The sequence below is a fragment of the Athene noctua genome, chromosome 29, assembly GCF_965140245.1.
Source record: "Athene noctua chromosome 29, bAthNoc1.hap1.1, whole genome shotgun sequence".
In the NCBI taxonomy this organism is placed as follows: Eukaryota; Metazoa; Chordata; class Aves; order Strigiformes; family Strigidae; genus Athene; species Athene noctua.
This window is the reverse complement of record NC_134065.1, coordinates 3,404,940-3,426,810: the sequence shown is the minus strand read 5'-3', so window position 1 is coordinate 3,426,810 and position 21,871 is coordinate 3,404,940. Positions and strand designations below refer to the sequence as shown.

Below are 21,871 nucleotides of genomic sequence, written 5' to 3'. Positions count from 1 at the left end.
GGCGCAGGCGCGACTGGGCCGGGCGGGTCTGCGCATGCGCGGAAAGGCGGCGGCGCAGGCGCGCGCGCGCGCGCGGTGGGGTTGGGGGGGGGGGGACGCCGCGGCGGCCCGTGTGAGGGAGCCCGGCACAAAATGGCGGCGGGGGGGCGGGCGCTGCGCGCGGGGGGGGCCGGCCGGTGACCGCGCCGCCGCCGCCGCCGCTGCTGCCAGCCGCCGCCCGGGGGGCAGCGGGACGGGCCCGAAGGGCCGCGGCCCCAACGATCGCCCTCAGGGCGGCGCCGCCCGCCCGCCGTCTCTTTTCGGCCCGACGTAGCGGGCCGCCGCATTCCCCGCCCCGCCGCGGCGGGCCCCGCCGCCTCCTGAGGCGCCGCCGTCCGGGCCGCCGCCGGGCCCAGAGCAGGGGAAGCGTCGCGCCGCCGCCGTCCGCGCGCGGCCCGGTTGGGCAAGCAGGGCGGGAAGATGGCGGCGGGCGGCGGAGGCGGCGGCCGGGCCTCCTCCTCCTCCTCGGCCGCCGCCTCCTCCTCCTCCTCGGCCGGCGCGCTGGAGGCCTCGCTCGATAGGAAGCTGCAGGCGGTGACCAACACGATGGAGTCCATCCAGGGCCTCTCCTCCTGGTGCCTGGAGAACAAGCGGCACCACAGCACCATCGTCTACCACTGGATGAAGTGGCTGCGCCGCTGTGAGTGCGGGGCGGCCGGCGGGCCGGGGGGGGGGGAAGGCCGCGACCGGGAGGACCGTCCCTCGCTCCGGGGCAGGTGCTCGTCCATCTCCCCGTAGCCTCGTCCCGCTTCTCCCGGTGCCTGTCGGGGCTAGGACCGTGCGCGGGGCGGGAGGCTGTCGGCTGCCGCTGGCTGTGCTTGGGGGGGTCCGCAGCGGGGCAGGAGACGGGGCGCAGCTTACGCGGCTGTGCCGGAGGTTTTGGACCAGGATCAGGCAGCGAATGTGAGGTTTTCTGCTCGCTTGGGAATCGGTCGGCGTTGCGTGGCCCTTGGGCAGGGTTTCTGCTTAGCATCACCTTGTCACGCTTAGAAAAATACAAATTGCGTGTCTGCACCTGAATGGTGGCACCTTCAACCTCCTGAATTCTGCGTCTGCTTGCCCGGGATCTTCTGAAACGTTATTTTGAGAAGTTGGAGGAAAGATGCTTTTAGCATTGTGGGGGCGAGGGACTGTCGCTGCCCCCTTCCACGGGCACAAATAAGTATCGAGTGCCAACGGTGGGATTTGGCGGGCGAGCGCCCGCAGGCGATGCGGCGCTGACCCGAGAGTGGGAAAGTTAATGTTTTCATGAGTCTAAACAAGGGGGCGTTATCTCCGCTGTCTTGCTGCCGTGTGAAGGTTTTGCCTGTTGTTGTAGGAATTAAAGTAAGCTTTGCAGTAACGTTCCCATCCCAAAGCGTCGGTCTGGTTGGTGCTGAGCCTTTTGTAAAGTTTGGGTTAGCTGATTTTTCTTTAGCTGCAAAATGCGGAGGGCCCTCTTCACCCAAATTTTGATTTATGGGGGTTTTTTTCGTGTCTGCACGATTAAAGAGAGTAAGGTGGAAGCCTGAGGGCTGTTCTCTGGTCCCTACTGACCTGCTGGTGAGGAGAAGCTGGCCCTGGTCCATCATCCTGCTTTGCTGTCGTTGCCCACCTCTCCTGGAAATCCTCCCTCTCACAGCCCTCGTCATCAGGGATGTCCTGCGGGACTGTCCTTGGTCCTCTTCTCCCTCTTGCTCTGAGCACAACCCCTCTGAATAAAATCCAGCTCCCATCTCTCCTCCGGATGTGCAGACTCCTCCGGGCTTGGCGTTTTCTTGTCACAGCTGCCGTCCTGGCTCCTCTCTAGGTCCTCAGTGAAAGCGAGGGTCACTTCTGTTTGACTTGAACAAACTCCGGAAAGCTAAGGCACTTCAGAAGGACTGCAAAATAGCTGGTGCTGTAACAGTATTTTAAAAGGTTAACAGAAAAATCTTATAAAACGAATGACGTGGTTTCAATGTTTGATTGTTTCAGTGTTTGATTGTGGTTTCAAGTGTTTGATTGACGAACGCGTGCTGATACTAGGAATATCAGGGTTTTCAGGAATTTCCTCGGTCTAGCACAAAATATTAGTCCTAAACAAATGATGAGCCTAAATGCGGCTCCTCGTTCCCTGCCTGTACCTCAGGGCAGGTCCTTGCTTTGCCTGGCCGCTCGCCGGGAGCATGGAGCCTTTGTGCCAGCGCAACTCCCCCGTGTTTATCGTCCTCCAGCTCCCGCTGGCTCGTGGAGCCGAGGCTCTTCCCTGGACTCCTGCCGCTTCTCCGTGGCTGACATTCGGCTTTTCAGCTCGTGGCCAAGGCAGCTGAGCTTCCAGAGACGCTGCTTTGGCGCTGCCCCTTCCTTTTCCCTCGTACTCCTCTGTTGTTCCTTCCCTCCTTCCCAAGCTTGTCAAAAGAAGTTGAATTGTTCCCCCTTGCAGGGCCCTTGACCCTCTGGGCTGTCAGCTCCTGCTCCTGAGCCCTTAGTACCAGCCCGGACTTTTTGTTTTATTTTGGTAGAAGCGCTTTCAAGGCTTTCCCTGCACATCCCTCACGAGGATCCCTTCTCAACACCCCTCCTGTTTGTCCAAGTTCCTCTCTAAGCATCTTATCTGAGGTCCCAGCTAAAACAACCCTCGGCAGCAGCCGTGGTGCAGCTGTCCCCTGACCCCTGATTATTTGGTTACTTCCCGCTTACGTGGGGTTTTTTTCCTGCTCTTCCCTTCGTGGAACACTTCATTCTCTGCCCCGAGGACACCGCAGTTCTCACGCAGCAAGAAATCGTGGTCCCGAGAAGAAGAGTTCAGTGGTACAATGGCGAGTACAGCTTGCTTTTGGGTTTCTTTCCCAGATTTTAAATATTTTAACTCTAAAGCTTCTAAGAATGTGTAAAAGCTGCTTCTTCCAGGGAGCTCCTTGTGAAGGATGGATGTGATGGGGGCAGTATCTCGGTGCTCTGTCTGGGTGAAGATGAAGGCGCCTGCGTTTAATCGGGGGGAGAATTGCCTTCGTATCTCTTAGATGTGCATCTCTGTGATGTGTGAAACCCTTGAGCAGGACAGTTCCTGCCCCGTGTCTCTCCAGCGATGCTGGACTTGGGCTGAGGGCAGTTTCTTGCAGGAGATAGAAAACGTCAAGTGTGGGGAAAAAGATTGGCCTTTTTATTCTTCTGTAAATCAGAGTAAGTAGGTGTTGGGCTGGTGTGCAGGGCAGTTGGTGCCTCTGCCTCAGGCTGTGAAGGGATTTTGCCTGAGCTTTGGGGGTCTCCTGGGTGCTTCGGCACTGGGAGTGGTCGGTCCCTCTCCCCCTGCACGGAAACATTTTGCTTTGGGGGTTTCCCAGCATCTTCATTTTACCACATCTCGATGGATTTTTCTGCACTTTGCTGTTAGATATTTATTTCAGCTGATGTGAAAAATACAGTTTAACCAAAGAGTTATGTGACTACTTGGAGAAGGAATTTGGTCCTTTAAGGAGAAGGGGGGGGAAAAAAAAAAAAGAGTGCTGGTATTTAAATACGTTGTTGTCGTGGGCATCTCCCTTCCCGGGTCAAGGCTTGTCCTCAGCATGAGCCGGTCACGGCTGCGCTTGTTGACCAAGAGCTTCACAACATAAATGTTGCTGCAGAGTAATGCTGCGATAGCTTTACCCCGGGGAAGTTTTTGATCCAGAGCTTGCTCGTGGGAGAGTCTTGTCGGTGTGTCCACATGAGCAGCTCTTAAACGGGAGTTAAACTGGACACGTCGCGCGCCGGCCGCCCGGAGAGGTCGGTCCGTGGAGCTGGTGGCCATCCTGGAGCTGAGTAAAAAGCTGCGGTGGGCTCAGTTATAAAATTTCCTGTTTCTTGTCCGTATTTCCTCTCTGGTTTAAGCCAAGACACTCTAGGAGTAATTAAGAAGCTGTTCACCCATCAGATACGGCCCGTTGCATAACCTGGTCAAAACCCCTTGCACAAAGTTCATTTTGGGCCCAAAGGCGCTTGATTTTCTTGGTGCAGCCGGTCCGTAGCCCAGGTATTGGTCTAGGATGGATTTTTCCTTCTGTGCGATTTGGATGAATCTTGTTTTATAGATACTATAAATTGTAAATTGAGGAGCTAAATTAATTCTGCCTTGCCTGAGGTCTGCGTTCAGCCTCGTGGAAACGGTGGCGGAGGTGATGGTGTGAGCTGTGCTCCGTGTGTTTGCTGTTTGTCTTGAACTTGGCTCCGGGTTTTTCTGCCGTGTTTGACTGCTGTGAGTATGTTGAATCGTTTAAATCAAAGGTTTGTCTGTCTCCAAGATCTGTTTTGTGTGCTGTCATAAGATCTGCTATCAGCGCTATCTCTGCTGGTGGATAACATCGCCGGGATAGAAAGAACACCCAGCGAGCAACGGGGGAATTAGCAGCGGAGTTCTGGGTTTTAATTAAACTGCAGGAAACCCGTTTTGGTGGGATGGTGATCTGATAGATTATTGAGGCTCATGTTTGGGGGAAAGCTGGCTCCAAATTGTTTTGGGAAGCCAGGCGAGCGCAGCACGGCTCCGGTTGGATTTCCAGCCCTCCGGGCAGAGCAGAGAACTCCTCGCTCCGCTTCTCGCTCCAACAAACCGACCCCGATCTGCCGTGTAAGCACGTTTAGAGTGAAGGTTGTAAATAACAGTTTCTGGTAATGAATCCTTGGGCTTGTGTTTGTTGCTAGAAAAGCTTATTCTGGGACATGGGAGTCGAGGCTTCCTGACATGGCAGCTGCCAGAGCGGTGTTGGAGTAGTGTCGTGGGAAGGATGAAAAATGTTGGGTTTTTTCAGCAAAAAAAATAGCTGGAAAATACATGAGGAGCTGGGTTAGAGGTGAGTGCTGGTGGAGGCAGCAGCTGTGGGTCTCACACCTTTGCCCCTGTGCAGGGGCTGGCTGTCCCCTCGACCTGCCGCGTTGTTCCTGCCCCGGGTTTGGGCCCGCACGGTGCTTCTTGCTCACCCACCGCTCGGTGGTGACGCTCGGCAGGTGCCAGCAGCCAGCGAGCAGAATTGGTGCCGCTCGTAGGGACTCGTGGAGGCTTCAGGGCGTCAGCCTGTTGAGGATTTGACAGTCAAACCAAACTAAGCCTATGCACGTGTCCTCAGCTTTGCTCTCCTGAAGAGGCTGGGGAAGGTGTTCATTCTGAACAATTTAGCACCTTGCTGAGTTATCCCTCGGTACTGGTAGGTCAGCGTAGAGCTCACAATGTTCTGGTGGGAGCTTTTAAAGGGAACTCCTGTGCCGGGTGGGGGCTAGACCGGCGTCTGTGTGCTTGGTGCTGGCTCCTCCTCTGGGATTGAGCCCTTCGGCAGGAAAAACGAGAGTTGAGCACAGAGAGGAGTCCTGCGAAGCACCGATGGTTCGTGCCCGGCTTCCCATACGCGAGCACGCCGTGTCCTTCGTGAGCAGGGGTTCTCTGCCACGTAATAAGGCTTTTGAATAATTGCATTTCGATGCGCTAAAAATGAACTAACCCCGTATTTCTGTGGCTGCGATCCTACTTTGATGGACTCCTCGCCCAAAGTCTGTTGGTGGCCGCTGACCCTCTTCTCTACGTCAGAAAGGAACGTTGGAAAAGAGGCAGGCAATTAAAGTTAACAATTAGTTTCTATTAAAAACATCTGAGTTTATCATTACCTAGAAAATACTCGTGTAGTGGCTTTTCCTTAGGCGCGGTCTAAGGTGCAAATGAATTTTGTGAAAATCCTGGCTTTATTTCTGGTTGAGTTTTGAGCAGGAGGACAGCGTGGAGCTGCTGGAGGTTGAGTCGCTGCGGTGAGCGGTTTTGGGGTTTTTCTGTGGCAGGTGGTGAGTGCGGGAGTGGTGCCGGTGAGGGGTAAATTCCCCCCGAGGGCTTTGGACCAGGGGTGATGCTAAGAGCTTCCCAACGGGAAACCCAGAGGCCAGGAGAGCCACGAGGTGTGGCCACGCTGCGGGAAGAGGCTCTGCCGAGGTAGGGACAACTGGAAAATGAAGTGGGATAGAGAATTAAAAGGCTTTTTAGATCAAAACCTCTGATTATTAATGCAGCTGGGGTACAGCTGGAGGGTGGGTAACGCAGGAAAGGTGGGAGCCTGACAGAGCTCACGGGCACGTGAAACAAAACCCTCTATTGTCACCGTTCCTATATTTAAATCCTCGAGTTGTGTCGTTAAATTAAGTGAAGAAGCTAATTAGCATGTGGATGAGCTTACTGTGCTGCAAGCGCTGTTAGTGGCTGACTGAAGAAGAGGTTTGATGAAATAATTAAATTTGAAGCTGAATATAAGGAATATCAGAGGCGCGTTTGGTGCGGACGCGTTCGGAGCACGGCTGGGGGCAGGAGGGCTGGGTGCGAGGGTCGATGCCGGCTCAGCGGGGACAGGAGAGGTGCTTTTTTAGAGAAATCCATCCCTGGAGGAGAAGGGACGGGGACCCGGGGTCCTTTGTGTGCCACACAAAAGCTGGTGCCTGGCTGGTGTTAAATCGCACGTCGGGAAGGGCCGTCCAGGCAGCTGCGTCCGAGGAGCCACCAGCGCTTCTGAAATGTGTTAATAAACGTGGGTTTATTCGTGGGAGACGTCTAAAGGGATGTGGAGAAGGTCTCTCCCTTCTGTAGTCAGTGCCCTCCAGACAGGTACGGACATAGCTACGTGCCTGGAAAAACCTCCCGGATAAAGCTGCAAATCTTAGAGACCATTTTAAGCCGTTACAGCTTAAAAAAAAAAAAGGGAGATTTGATGGTGATTCTTAGAAAATATGAGTAAGTGGCCTCTAAATGATTAAACAGGAGGTTTCGCTGAGTCAGGAGCCAAACGGGGTGATGCTGGAGATTTGGAGACCAGACCAGACACGTGCTGGAGCCAGGCGGGTTTTTGCCCCTGCGGAAATTTGTGCATTTTGTGTTTGACCTCTTAGGCAGGCGATGCTGATCGTTGGTGGCTCTGCGGGTAGGGTGGAAATAGCACAGGTCAGCAGCTTTCTGTGTCCTTTCTGAGCCCAAGTCAGAGTTTAGGCTTGACTTTACCAAACAAGCAGGTTTTGGGAAGATCTGGAAATGATTTGTAAATTGACCATTTCCTCTCCAGTCCCCAGTTTTGACCATTGGACTTGCCCTTGGATGTTGACAGAAATGCTGGGAAAAAAAAACCAAACCAAAACAACAAAAAACACCCCAGGAATTTAAAGGTTGTTACTGAAATGCGGTTGGGGTGACTGCTTCTACTTGATGATGAATCTGAATTTTCTTTTTGTCTTTAGCTGCCTTTCCTCATCGACTGAACCTTTTTTACTTGGCCAATGACGTCATACAGAACTGCAAGAGAAAAAATGCAATTGTCTTTCGTGATACGTTTGCAGAAGTGCTTCCTGAAGCTGCTTCATTAGTGAAGTAAGTAACGATTTGCGTTGGAAAGGTTGAATATCTCCAGAAATGTCAATTTTTCTTCTAACGTCTCAAAGTCCCTCAGCAAGATTTTGAGGAAAATTTTTGAAATTTTTCAAAATTTTTGAGGAAAATTTTGAGGAAAACTCTGTGGGTTTGAGCTTCTCTACGCGAAGTACGCTAGAACGGGCGTAGAGCTGCCTTTTAATTTGCACGGGGGTCTCGTTTGAGTAAAAGGATCACGTGAAGCGCTGCGAGGGGCCAGTCTTGCACCAGTACGTGTGTGCCCTGGGGCTCTGCCCTCCCCTTGCCTGCAGGCACCTGTGGCTTGTGTTGCTGCTGCTGGGGGGGACGGTGGCAGACTCAGGGGAGCCCTCGCAGCGAGGAGGGGTGCAATAAGACAGGGAAGAAGAGGAGGAGGGAGTCTTTGTGGTCTCCACCAAGAGAACGAGCGTCGCAGATGCCGCTCTAACCCCTGCCTGGCTTCTGCGAGCTGCTCCCGCGCTGCCGTACCCATCTGCTAAAACGTTATTTCAGAGCAACGCGTCCTCAAAGGTGGTTTTGTGCTCTGCTGGAAATCGGAGGCTTTAATTTATCAGAGTTAACGTGGGACGAAAAGATCTCGTGCTGGCCTGGGTCCAAACGAGGCAAGCCCCATCCCATCGGTACCGCTCTCCGTTTTGGTTTTGGAATCTTCCTCAAACCAGATGGTCTCTAAGGGCCAGGACGTAGTAAAAATACAAAGCAGCTCCGGAGCAGTAACGTGACGTTGCTGGTTTGTCTTTGGATCAGAGTTTGAAGCGGCAGATGGTTGAAGGTAGCACGAGGCAGGGAAAAGGTTAAAGTTGGACTGCTCATCAGCTTGTATTTAAATGTAAGCTGCCAGAAGAGAAGGTTGAAAATACCATTAATAGATGGCAACAGTGAGGAGGAGGGAGAAAAAAATCTGAGGTTATCAGCTACCGAAGCGAAAGAGCAGGAAAAGCTACAGTTACCAATCCTTCGATAACCCCGACGGGTTTTATCAAGCCCAGTCCTGTTCCAGATGTTGCTACAGAAATAATGACATGGATAAAAGTTCTGTGAATTTGCTGCTTCTGTCCCTCAGAGTTTGTGTACCCCAGGGCTGTGACTTGGCTGCCCTTTATGGACCTGATGGAAGATTGCTGTCTCTTCCCCGTGCACCTCGCTGGCCCCGAGAGGTGCTGTCGTTCTGTCTGTCCCTCTGCAAAGCTTTGCATGGCCAGGGACAGCCGTGTCACTCCCCGGCAGAGTCTCAGTGACTCACCTTCTTCTTGTTGGTTTAAAAATCAGAAAAAGCGGCGAGAAAAATGCATTGTTCTTTCTTGGGACGCAACCGGAATGTGATCGCAGCAGGGCTCAAAGTCATCATCATCATCGAATCATCACAGAGAGGTTTGGGTTGGGAGGGACCTTACAGCCCCCCCAGTGCCACCCCCTGCCCCGGGCAGGGCCACCTTCCCCCAGCCCAGGTTGCCCAAAGCCCCGTCCAACGCGGCCTTGAGCCCTTCCAGGGAGGGGGCAGCCCCAGCTGCTCTGGGCAGCCTGTGCCAGGGCCTCACCCCCCTCCCAGGGGAGAATTTCTGCCTCAGATCTCACCTGAATCTCCCCTCTCTCAGGTTAAACCCCTTCCCCCTGATCCAGAGTCCCCCCCCCTTTCCCGCAGCCCCTTTCAGCCCTGGGGGGCCGCTCTAAGGTCTCCCCGGAGCCTTCTCTCCTCCAGCTGAACCCCCCAACTCTCCCAGCCTGTCCTCACAGGGGGGCTCCAGCCCCCCCAGCATCTCCGTGGCCTCCTCTGGCCCCGCTGGAGCAGGTCCGTGTCCTGTTGGTGCCCCCAGTCGCCTCTGGTTGTTGGCAGGGGTCGGGCTCGCCAGCTGCCCTCAGTGCTAAATTCAGGGCACGTGAGCTTTCATTGGGGTTGCTTTGCAGGAACCGCCCTGCGTTTGGGTGATTACCAGCGTGACAACTGCTCTGGTCGCGTGTTTTTCCTCTCATCCCAGAGCTGTCCCCTGGGTCCGTGCCCTTGTGTTGACTCGAGTGTCTAGGGAGAACGCACTCGGCGGGTGGGTGCTTACAGATGTTTTATTTTGTCTTTTTGTTTTTTCCTTGAGACAGAAGCCCCTGCACAAGATACACTATTTGAGACCAGGCCATCTCCTTTTCTTTCTTTGGATTCTTACAGATGACATTCTTAACTCCCAAGTGCTGCTAGGCACAGAGGGGATGTGTGATCAGAGACAAGTGCGAGGGCTCGTTGTTCTGATGAAGTTCAGTCACTTCTCCCTGAAGCACTTACTCTTCTCTGTGAAGGGAGTAATGTTTTATTTTCTTCCCTGGAAGAATCACTTGTTTCCCAGAGCATCCACACAGAAAGCTGCTTTGGAAGAGTAACAAAATCATTTTTTTCTTATGAAAAAGGGCTTCAGAGAAATCCTACTGGTGTTCTTACCGCTCTGAAACCTTGTCATTTTACCCAAAAAGGGGCCTTGATCCCTTACAATTAATTCCAAGTGTGTGGACTTGCTGCGTTGGTTCACTGGGACCCCTTGTAGTAGAACTATAGCCATCACCTGGACAAAGAACTACCTGGTCTGAAGGGTCTTTGAAAGTTTGGATTTAAATACATAATTATTTTTATTATTATCCATTCTGGAATCACAAGAAATTAGAGTGAGGGGGTAAAGAAAACCCACTACGCTTTTCTTTTTCAGGGATCCATCCGTTTCCAAATCTATTGAAAGAATCTTCAAAATCTGGGAGGACAGAAATGTGTACCCTGAGGAAACCATTTTGGCACTAAAAGAAGCTCTGAGTAAGTTACTTACCCTTTGCATTTCTTACCTTACAAACTAACGTGTGAGGTTCAAGAAAATGTCTGCTATTGCGGAGTGAAATGAGCTTATGTCTGTTCTTTCTGCATTTCCACCTAGCGCAGACTTTAAAGTAGCGAGGTGTTGTATGTGAGCAGCACTGATTTAATCTGCTTCACATCTTTTTGTACCTTTCTGAAGACAACTCTGAATCCTTTCACATAAGCTGGAATTGTTCCAGCTGAGAGTAAACAGAACGTGAGGGTAAAGTGGTCCTACAAGTCCTGAACACGGTGCCCCGGCTCTACCTTTGTGTCCTTGGCCCTACCTCTGAGCCTGTTTTAACAAATCAGTTGTTTTTACTAATAATATTTGTGGTGTAGGAAAGAGGCTGGAAGCAGAGCTGGAGAGTGAAGTGTCCTCGAGTGAAAGAACTCAGCTTAAAAGCTGAAATAGCTAACGTTAACTGGAAACGTGCCTAGTCAGTTAAAAGCAGAAACGAGCCGATACTCAAATACTTGAAGGGAACGAGTCCGTGTTTCTGCTTTACTCGGTCACATCGTTAAGAGCTAAAGGTGCTCCAGGAGATCCCCAGGGGTGGCTCTGAGGGCCGGTTGTCGTCATGGCAGGAGAAACACGGCGTCTCGGGTTCAGGCGTTGGCAGGTGGAAAGGCTTTAGTTGGGCGTTGCATGCTGAGAAGTGAAGTTTATACGTACATCCCGAAATCTCCTTAATTTTTGTAACTTGAAACCAAAAATATTTCAGTTTACTTGTGAATTAGGTATTGGGGCTATTTTCCCTGACTTTTATTACTTGCCTGTTGAATGCTGATTTTGTAAAAGCCTGTCTAAAGAGCCAAGTGGTCTACTTTTTATTTTTAGATGCCTTGTGTTTTTTTCTTTTTACTCTGGTCATTACTGTGATTTTTTTTTTTTTTTTTTTTTTTTGAACTGTCTTAGTGTAAGGGCAAACAGAAACTTGATTTAAAAAATAGAAGACCATCCCACAGGTTGCTGTATTCCTGAGTAAACTTAGGTTCTCTTGGGCATCCAGCAGCTCACCTAAGGAAGTTGGTCTAGGTATTTTAAAACAAATTTCTGTTCACTCTTTTACCGTGCAACCCTATGGCACCAAAACCAGATTCTTAAAGGAATCCCATAGTGCCAGACTGCAAAAAATGAAATGTTTTCCAGGTACCACTTTCAAAACTCAGAAGCAGCTGAAAGAAACTCTGAACAAACAACCGAATAAGCCGTGGAAGAAATCGCAAAGTAAGGAAACAATGTGAACTCTCTGAACTAATATAGAAATTGCCTTCTCGAGGAAGAGAAGAAAGGCTAGCCCAAACTGGGCAGAGTACCTGGACTAAAACATGAGCCAGCATGCATCTTCCAGGCTTGTAAAGCTCCTTACAGACTAATATGTAAAGCACCAAGGAGTTGTTGCTAGAGAACCACTTTTTAAAGGAATGAAATAACCAAAAAAAAAAAAAAAATTAAATCTTTTTGAGAGCGGAGATTATGAACAGTAGAGGAAAGAGCTGGTGGAACCCCTTGGAAACTGGCGTTAGACTATTCAGAGATGAAGACAGACAGAACCGTGTGCTTTGGCAGCAGGAGGTGGACACTACCTTCGTGCTCAGGAACACGTCTTCAGCAGCAAACTAGGTGCTAGGATTAAAGAAAACTGGAAGCTGGCAGTGCAGATAACGAACTTTGGCGTCGGGGAGCGCAGTCTAGCGGGAAATGCGTTTTGTAATAAACCACTCTCAGTAATCTCGGTACACGCCAACGCCTCGAAGGGTCCGTAAAGAGAACGTTAGGTGTGAGACGTGGCGTGCGCCCGCCCCTACGAGTGCTGAGCTCAGAAGGTTAACAAAAGAGTTTGGAAGCGTTTATTACTTGGCTTAACATCACAACCTGCTTTCCCGAATAAAAATGTGCTGTATTCAGCGTGGCTGAAAGGTGGTTTGCTTCTTATCAGATGTTTCTCGTGTTTTGTCCAGAAACCAATGGATTTAGTGGCTCTTGATAGTGGGGTTCGTTCCCCCCTGCTCTGTTAGTAAGATGTCAGAGTAAAGGTGTAACAGTTTTTAAGGTTGAGAGCACGGTTAGGCCTAGTAAGTACCAGAGGGAGACGCCGTCCAAAGGAAACTCTGGGCTGCACGTGTCTGCTCTAAGTCTGGCACTTGGGGAATAACGTCACCTGCCTTGTAGAGAGCTATAAACTCACGGGGTAAGGCTGTTAGATCAGCCCTTGCAGGGACTTGTCTTCCCAACCGTAGAGCTGGAAAAGGTATGCACAGTGAATTTTTATAGCCCGTTAAAAAAAAATAACCCCAAAACCAAACATAAACCCCAATAATATATAATTTGTTGACATCGGTCATGATCTCTCTGCATGTGACTGTGTCCCGATTAGCTAACAGAAAGCCAGAGCGCTGAGGGAAATCTGTGTGGAGGGGAAAATGTGATGAGTAACAACAGCCTGCGCATCTTTTGTTGCGTTATGTTAAAATATTTTTAACAGAACTGCCTTTTGTGACTTACTTTTAGTCGGGATGTAGTTCCTCGGTTTCCTTATACTTGTTCTTTATTCCAACAGCATCCACGAACCCGAAAGCTGCTTTGAAGTCCAAGATTGTTGCTGAGTTCAGAGTAAGTCTGCAAGTGGAAATCACAGAATCAGCTAGGTCGGAAAGGACCTTGAAGATCATCTAGTCCAACTGTTAGCCTAGCACTGACCGTTCCCAGCTCTGCCAGATCCCTCAGCGCTGGCTCAGCCCGACTCTTCAACCCCCCCAGGGATCCCGGGGACTCCCCCCTGCCCTGGGCAGCCCATTCCAACGCCCAACAGCCCCTTCTGCACAGAAATCCTTCCTCAGAGCCAGCCTGACCCTGCCCTGGGCAGCTTGAGGCCATTCCCTCGGGGCCTGGCGCTGGGGCCTTGGCTCCAGAGACTCATCCCCCCTCTCTGCCCCCTCCTGGCAGGGAGTTGCAGAGGGCCAGGAGGTCTCCCCTCAGCCTCCTCTTCTCCAGACTGAACCCCCCCAGTTCCCCCAGCCGCTCCCCAGCAGACCTGTGCTCCAGACCCTGCCCCGGCTCCGTTGCCCTTCTCTGGCCACGCTCGAGTCATTCAATGGCCTTTTTGGGGTGAGGGGCCCAAAACTGAACCCAGGAATCGAGGTGAAATATTCTGTTGCTCTAACCTCCGTCCTCAGGCTGTAGCTTCTGCGTAGCTTACGTCCACCAGCAGCGTAAGCTCGATGGGAAGCTTGCGTATTTGGGGTTTTTTCGTTCCTTGGCCTAGAACAGCTGTTAGACATCGCAGCTGTGAGTTTTATTTGGGCTGCCCCCACTTCTGTGCACCGTTAGGGACAACAGGACAGCTGGAAAGCGTTTGGAGCAGGGACTCCCTGCACAAACACTGGTTTTCATTTGGGGTAACCTGGTACAAGAGAGCGATTTGCCTTCCCGGGGGCCGTGCAAACTCCCCGGGCTCTGCGCTGAGCGGGGCTGCCCGCAGCGTACGGTCGGCTCGTCCTAGTGCAGGAGGAGTTTAGGTTGGCTGAGGAGTTGGTGGCAAGAAATTAGGTCCCCCAAAGGATTGCGGTGTGTTAATGAAACGCATGGGCACTAGTGGAGTGGAAAAAAAGAAAATAAAAAAGGCCTGACTCTACCCTTAACTCGTAGAATTGTAGAATTACAGCCCCTGCCTGAGCCCAGGTCTGCTGGTCTGTTTGACTTGAGCTTAAAAATCCAGAGATTCGCCCGGTCCGTTTCTGCCTTAGCCCTCATTCAGAAATGATCTTGAACCCGGAGCGTTTGTTGTTGCTGAAGCAGGTTTAGCTCAGCGCAGCGGGGCTTCTCTTCCGTGGAATGTGATGAGGATGCTTTTCTTGTTTTGGTTTTTATTTTTTTTCAGCCACAGTCTCTCATTGATGAGTTGCTATTATACAAGCGCTCGGAAGACCAGATAGAGCTGAAAGAGAAGCAGCTTTCCACGATGAGAGTGGATGTGTGCAGCACCGAAACGCTTAAATGCTTAAAAGGTAAAGACGGCGTTTAACGAACAAAACCCGACCTAACTGAAGGAGGTGCAGATGCAGTCGTGGGAGCGCCTCGGTTCCGTTGAGCCTTAGACCAGAAAATCAGACTCTTGTCTGTAAAATGCCAAAATTTCAAAGTGCTGTTAAGAACCACCAAGCAGGAGCCTAAAATCTTTGTTAATTCGAACTTGTTTGTTAAAACCCGCGGGTGCGGAGCTCGGACAAAGCAGAAGCGATGAAGATGTATTTTGTACTATGCAAACACGCCCTCGTAGGTCGTTAAAACATGCATTGTTCTTCATGTGCTCAGAAACCCTTAAATAATTTTGGATTTAATATTTTAAATTAATTAAGGCATCCATCAGTGGCTCCGGTTTGAGAATGCCAACTGCGAGTCCGACAGCGAGCAGCGTGTGTTAGGCGTAAATGAACTGAGTTACGTTGAGCCGTATTAACAGGAAATTTAATTGTAAAACTGCAGATTGCTCTAGCTGTGCTTGGTAACCCGTGACTGCAGTCTTTGAAAATGGTCGTTTACAGTCGTGGTCACTCGTGGGTGTTGTGAACCCCGATGATTTTAGGAATGTGGTAACAAAGGGGAAAAAAAAAAAAAAAAAAATCAGTATTTTTGCCTCTTCCAAAATGGAAGTACGCTCTCTGGGTGGTTGAAAGGGTAAAAGTTTACACTTCTGTGTCTTAAATTTATTTATCGCTAATAACTAGTTGAAAAACTGCAGCTTGGCCTCTGTCTTGAACGATGGGTGAACTGGGGAGCACACGGTGTCCATCGTCTGAGCTGCCCCGTTGCTGCCGCCGAGGACGCGCGTCCGAGGGCTGATTTCCCGTTCGGCGGCGCACGGCTCCTTATTGACGTGGTGTTCATCTCCTTGCAGACAAAACAGGAGGAAAGAAGTTCTCCAAGGAGTTCGAAGAAGCAAGCTCAAAGCTGGAAGAGTTTGTGAATGGCTTAGACAAACAAGTGAAAAATGGCCCTTCTCTCACTGAAGCCCTGGAGAACGCCGGGATATTTTATGAAGCGCAGTATAAGGAAGTCAAGGTGGTAGCAAACGTAAGTACACATTTTCCTCGGGCAGAGCGACGTCTGACTGCGGTCACTGAGCATCTCGGAGGCTGGAAAATGCATCTGCTCTCTCTTCACAACTTCCTTTATTTGGTGCGTTTGTTGTACAAACGGTTTTAAGAGAGCGGAGTTGGTGTCGGGCAGGAAAAGGAGATGCTGCAAAAATCCGTGGGACAGCAGCTCGATTCTTGTGTGTCGCTGGGTTTAAAAACCTCTGGGTTTTTAAACGGGGGCGAAATTACAGTTAGTCTTAACAGATCCTAAATTCTGGAAGCTGCGCAAGTTGTGATTAATATGCAAACTAGTTGAACAAACAAAGAATTCGGTAAAGTGTTGTAAAAACAACCAATCCCCCCAACCCTACAAAAAAAAAAAAACCAACAACAAAACAAACAGGCAGCAGATTTGTTAGGAAACGTCGTGGTTTTTATGAAAATTGTTTCAAATCTCTGGAAAAAGGTTTTGCCTTCCTGTTTTTTTCTTTTTTTGTGTGTGTGGTTGTTGCTTTGCAAGCCACACTGAAAAGCTGAGATCTTACTGCAGGGTGCAGGTTACTGATGAAATGGTTCTCTAAGGTTGCGTGCTGCTTCGTTAGGGAAGTAATTAAGGCATGCTCTCTGCCTGTAAAAGATACTCAGTCTGATGTCCGTCCTTTCTCAGGCTTATAAAACGTTTGCTAATCGAGTGAGCAATCTAAAGAAGAAGCTGGACCAGTTGAAAGCCACGCTGCCTGATCCGGAGGAGTCTCCTGTCCCTTCTCCCAGCATGGACGCCCCATCCCCGACGGGCTCCGAGTCGCCTTTCCAGGGGATGGGGGAGGAGGACAACTCCCGGTCTCCGGTGGTCGGAAGCCGCAAGACGACGTCTCCGGAGCCTGTGACGGATAATCGGGATGTGGAAGACATGGAGCTCTCGGACGTGGAGGATGATACGTCTAAAATTATCGGTACGTGCTGGGGGGGCAGCGGAGGAGGTGCCGTGTCGAAACGACGCGGGGACAAAACGGCCCTTTCGAGCCTCGTTGGGACGCCCAAAGCGCTCGTGGGGCTGCGGGTTGGTGCTGTTGGGTTTCCCTCTCCTGCCCCAGTCCCCTGACATGAGCGGGGAAGTCTCGATCCACCCGTGATGGTTCCCACCTCCCAAACTGCTCCTCCGATACATTTTTACGTAGCCTGCGGGAATCAGACCTGTTGAAAATCCTCTGCCCCAAGTAACTCATCGGGGACGGGGTGACGGTTGTGCTCTTGTTCTCCCCCTCCCTGCTGCAGTGGAAGAGAGGAAGGAGAAGCAGGCTGCCCCACCTTCGGCCCCCGCCAAGGCTGAAAGCGTCCCCAAAGCGGTTCCCTCGACGGCCGCGACGTCGGTGACGGTGACGCCGCCCGCCCAGACCCCTGCGACCCCCCCGGCTCCGAAGGCGGCGAGCGCAGCCCCCGTCCCCCCGGCGCCAGCACTTGCCTTGCCCAACCTGGCCAACGTGGACCTGGCCAAGATCAGCTCCATTCTTAGCAGTTTAACTTCTGTAATGAAAAACACAGGTGAGTGCTGAAGCGATACCAGCCCACGCGTTTGGTTAACGGAGCTAACGATGGAGTTTTGTTTTGTAATCTTTTAAAGCTTTAATTGTCTCAAAATAAACACGAATGAGTTACTACTTAAAAGATCTGGCTCGGTCTCTCTGACGCACGACTGTCAGCTGCGTGAGCCTCTCTTTGCTCAGCGGAGCTCTGCTGCAGTTGTATCCGTGGAACAAACCCGAGCCAAGGAAAAGCTTCTGTTAACGAAGCAACGGACGTGAGCGGTGTGTGCTTCCATCCTAGGTGTCAGCCCCGCCTCGAGACCTTCTCCGGGAACCCCAACCAGCCCAACAGCTCTTACTAGTGGCCTGAAGACTCCCGTCATGGGGACTCCATCTGCTCCTTCAAATCCGTTAGCAAATATTCTCTCCAAAGTTGAAATAACTCCTGAAAGTATTTTGTCTGCTCTCTCCAAAACCCAGACTCAGACTGCACCAGCGTTGCAAGGTACCGGCGTGGGTCTTGAGGGAATGGCTGACTCTGTGTTTGATGGCTGAAACGTGCTTACCCTAAAGCAAAAACGAAGGGGGAAAAAAAAAAAGTTATGTGGAATGTGTTACGTCTTAGGCAAACGCAGATGACTTTCTCAGGTGGCATAGGTGTTACAGGCCAGGGAGTTTTTATTACTTCACGTTTTGGCTGAACGCAACAGGAGACCGAGAGAGGTCTTTGTGGTTTCTGTGTCCTTTGCTTTTTTTTTTTTTTTTTTTTTTTTTTTTTTTTTAAGAGCAGAAACCTTCGAGAGGTGCTGCTCCTGCTTCTGCACCTCGCTTGCCTTACCCTGCTCGGTAGCGCTGGGTAGTTTTTTTACGCCTGGCTACAAAGCTAGGATGAGTTATTACCCAACTTACTCAGATGTATGTTGTAATTTATATTTATAGATCAGTCTGAGCCTCTGGCAAAAGTTTGCACCTGGGCGGGTGCTAACGTCAATATTAATGCGGCAAAATCCAGTCATTTCCCTGGCTAAAACATGAAGTGGTTTTAAGGAACGACGTCTGCGGTACAAATACCAAAACCTTTCTCTTGACAGCGGCTCAGGTTCACTGGCCTCTTACCTGAATATCTGAACACAATGTTCTTTTCTTCCAGGTTTGTCATCCTTACTTCAGAGCGTTGCTGGAAATACCGTTCAGTCGAGCGAAGCCGCGTCGCAGAGCACTTCGGCATCGCCAGCCAACACAACTGTTCCTTGTGCGAAAGGGAGGAATATCCCTTCCAGCACTCAGTCCTTTATATCCAAAAGTTTTGGTTATTCGCCAAACTCCTCTACTGCTGAGGTTTCCTCGACTTCAGTTAATAAGGCTCCTGTTGGACATACCCCAGGGCTGTCAAGCTCCAGTTTTAAGCCACCAACCAATTCCTTGGGATTTTCCAGTTCCCACCCTACCAGTCCTTCCTCCCTTCTGCCAACAGAAACCTCACTGGGTCAATCCTCTGAAATTTCAAAAGCGAAGCTGGAATCGGAACCCCCTTCTCCGAGCCTGGAGATGAAGATACACAATTTCTTGAAGGGAAATCCCGGCTTCAGCGGTCTGAACTTGAATATTCCAATCCTCAGCAGCTTAGGGTCCAGCATCGCCACGGAAAGTCACGCATCTGACTTCCAGCGTGGTCCTACCAGCACTTCCATGGACAATGTGGACGGAACACCAGTGCGCGACGAGCGAAGCGGGACCCCCACCCAGGACGAGATGATGGACAAGCCGACGTCGAGCAACGTCGACACTATCTCCTTGCTGTCCAAAATCATGAGCCCCGGTTCTTCGACTCCCAGCAGCACGAGGTCGCCTCTTCAGAGCCGGGACGACGGATATTCCCAAGAGCTCTCCAATTCCGTGCACGCCTACCGGCCCTTCGGCCTCGGCAGAGAGTCTCCGGCCGGCTTGTACAAGCAGTCTGCAGACAGCATGGAGATCCCCTCCTCTTTAATGGACTCCTCCCAGGAGAAGTTTTACCCAGACACGTCTTTTCAGGAAGACGAAGATTATCGCGACTTCGATTACTCCGGGCCGCCGCCGTCGGCCATGTTAAACCTGGAGAAGAAGCCCGCCAAGTCTATCTTGAAATCGAGCAAGCTCTCAGAAGCTGCAGAGTACCAGCCAGTCCTGTCCAGCTACGGTCAAAGATCGCAGGAATTTGGCGTCAAGTCGTCCTTTCCCCCATCCATGAGGTCTATTCTTGATCAGAGCGAGAGCTGCGACCCGCTGGCGTCGTCTCCGGGGATGTACGGGAGCTACGGCCTCAGAGGAAACGACTCCACCTCGGACGGCTCCCCTTCGCCCAGCAAAAACGACGTGTTTTTCACGCCGGACTCCAACCACAACAACTTACCGAAATCCGTGGTGCACTCCGGCCTCGCGCAGAAGCAATACCCGGACTCGCCCCACTCGCTTCCCCACCGCTCGCTTTTCTCTTCTCCAAACACCCTCTCCAGCCCCGTGGGCCGAGCTCCCGCGGCGAGCGTGGAGAAATCCTTGGGTTCTTCCATCTCCGCCACCTCGACCATTGAGTTCAAGAACATGCTCAAAAACGCCTCCCGCAAGCCCTCTGAGGAGAAGCATTTTGGTCAGATTTCCAAAAGCAGCTCCGGTGAGGGGGTGAGTTTATCTGGCGCCGCCAAGGGGGAGCCGCAGCCACAGGAGGAGCACTACCGCATCGAGACCAGGGTCTCCTCGTCCTGCTTGGACTTACCCGACAGCACCGAGGAGAAAGGGGCCCCCATCGAAACGTTGGGTTACCACAATGCCTCGAGCAGGGGGATGTCAGGAGAACCCATCCAGACCGTGGAATCCATCCGGGTTCTGGGAAAAGGGAGCAGAGGACACGGGCGAGAGGCGAGCCGGGCGGCGACGGGCTGGTTCGAGATGAGCGGCGGCGGAAGCGCCTTCGATAACGGGCCCTCGGGCGCCTCGGAGCTGCCGGGCATGGGCGGCTTCCCGGCGCCCTACAAGGAGCACGTTCCCCCTTTCCAGGAGAGCGTCAACAACTTCCGAACAAATAACTTCAGCCCCGCTTTCGAGCACCACCTGCCGCCGCCGCCGCCGCCGCCCCTCGCCCCGCCTCCCATCGAGCACGGGACTCCCTTCCAACGGGATGCGGTGGGTCCCCCCGCCGGGCCCCCGCCCGCCACCGCTGCTCCCCCCAAGGACCACGGCAGCCTCTTCCCGAGGGATCACTCGGTCCCTCCCCGCATGCCGTCGGTGGATCACGCCAACCCTTTCTCGAAGGAAACCTCCGCTCCGCTCTCCCTGCCCCACGGCGTCCCCCCGCCTCCTTCCGTGGAGCACGCCGGGGTCCCCTTCCCCACGCCCCCGCCGCCCCCCGTCCCCGGGGAACACGCCAACGTCCCCTTCCCCGCCCAGCCGCCGCCGGCCGGGGAACACGGCGCCGTCCCCTTCCCCGCGCCGCCCCCCATGGCGGTGGAGCACGGCGCCGGCGCCTTCCCCAAGGAGCACGCTACCATCCACCAAGGGACGATGAAAGAGCATTTCTCCGTGCACCCCCAGCCCCGCGAACCGCTGGCCCAAGCCCAACAGCGGGACCACGCCGCAGCCCCCCTGGCCCGCTCCCGCGAGGCCGTGGGGCTGACCCCCCTCTCCAGGGAGCAGCTGGGGGCGGCCCGCGGCCTGGGCCCCCCCGCTCACAGGGACGGTGCCAGCCGCGGCGGGGTGCTGGTCAGGACCCCCCGCGCTGAATTCAGACCGCGAGAGCCCTTCGTAAGCAGAGACCCCTTCCATAGCCTGAAAAGGCCCCGGCCGCCCTTCGGGAGGGGGTCCCCCTTCTTCACCCCAAAACGCCCCTTCTTCCCCCCCAGGTACTGAAGCAGACGCCCAGCTCCCGAGCGAAGGCATCCGGACGCTGTAGAGAGCAGCGGAGTAGCGCTTTCACTTGTTTGGGTTTTTTTTTTTCCACGTTTTATTTTTTTTCTTGCCTTTAAGAAGCCCCATAACCTTCTCCTAAATTAAACATTTTGGGTTGTTTTTGGTTTTGTTTTGTTTTGTTTTGTTTTTTTTATATCGGGTTTTTTGTTTTTTTTGGTTTTTTTTTTTTTTTTTTGGTCGTTTCTTTCCCAAGCCCATCCAGTTGGTGCAAGACTAGCGAGAAAAAAAAAAAAACACACAGAAAAAAAAAAAGTGTTTTAACAAAAAGAAGCATTGCTGTTGAAAGGAAAACTTCCAGTAGTAGTTTAAAAAGCTTAAAAAAAAAAAAAAAGCCACAAAAAAAAAAGAATAAAAGAAAAAAAAAAAGAAAAAACACCTTAAAAAAACACAAGGAAAGATGAAGCGTGCTCTTGGGATGATGTTTTTTAGCCGATTTACCAAATCGCTGCTGCAGGGAGGAGTGAAGGGGCCAAGCGCTGGTGGTGGCAGAGACCCCCCCCCACCCCTCCTGTGCCTTCCTCTGCAGCGACGGTCGCCGCTCCCCCTTTAGCTGGCAAAAAAACCACCAAAAAAAAAAAAAAAAGGTAAAAATTTAAAAAAAAAAAAAATAAACCCACCACCCTATGATGATTTCCGCGGACTGTTTGGCTCCCGGCGCCCTAGGAGTGAGGAGGGGGTTCCCCCCCAGCCTGTTCCACACCCTCCCCACACACCCCCCCCCTCCCCTCCAGCTCACCCTCCTCGGGAAAAAAAAAAAAAAAAGAAAAAAACAAACAAAAAAAAATAAATCTGTTGTCTGTTGGTTGTTTTTTTTGTTTTGTTTATTTTTTTATTTTGATTTTTTTTTTTTTTAGGTTTTTTTTGGGTTTTTTTTTTTTTCCCCTGGGAACACTGTTGACTTTCTACGTGTGTGTATATAATAATCACTTTTTAATTCCATCTCTTGGATCGTTCAAAACGCGCAGACAGAGCCCGGGGGGGGGGGGGGCTCGGGGTGCTGCCCCCCCCCCCCCCCCCTTTTTTTTTTCCCCCTGCCCAGGGCCGCCCCGGCGGCTTTTATATGAAGTTGGAATTTTACTTGATTTTTTT

The 21,871-nt window shown here is 51.9% G+C and overlaps 1 protein-coding gene across 5 annotated transcripts; it reads left to right on the top strand.

Moving 5' to 3' along the window:
* The first annotated feature begins 190 nt into the window (after positions 1-190).
* Positions 191-21,791, top strand: RPRD2 (regulation of nuclear pre-mRNA domain containing 2). 5 transcript variants are annotated; one of them, XM_074929004.1, is made up of 12 exons: positions 191-679; positions 7,240-7,369; positions 10,096-10,196; positions 11,389-11,466; positions 12,800-12,852; positions 14,120-14,246; positions 15,137-15,312; positions 15,985-16,270; positions 16,593-16,859; positions 17,142-17,345; positions 17,991-20,317; positions 20,354-21,791. In XM_074929004.1, exons 1-12 carry the CDS (start codon positions 460-462, stop codon positions 20,720-20,722), a joined length of 4,338 nt encoding a protein of 1,445 aa, XP_074785105.1. In that variant the 5' UTR covers positions 191-459; the 3' UTR covers positions 20,723-21,791. The 5 variants fall into 5 exon arrangements, with proteins under 5 accessions (XP_074785105.1, XP_074785104.1, XP_074785106.1 ...); XM_074929003.1 differs by having other exon boundaries at positions 17,991-21,791; XM_074929005.1 differs by lacking the exon at positions 11,389-11,466 and having other exon boundaries at positions 17,991-21,791.
* The last annotated feature ends 80 nt before the right edge of the window (positions 21,792-21,871 follow it).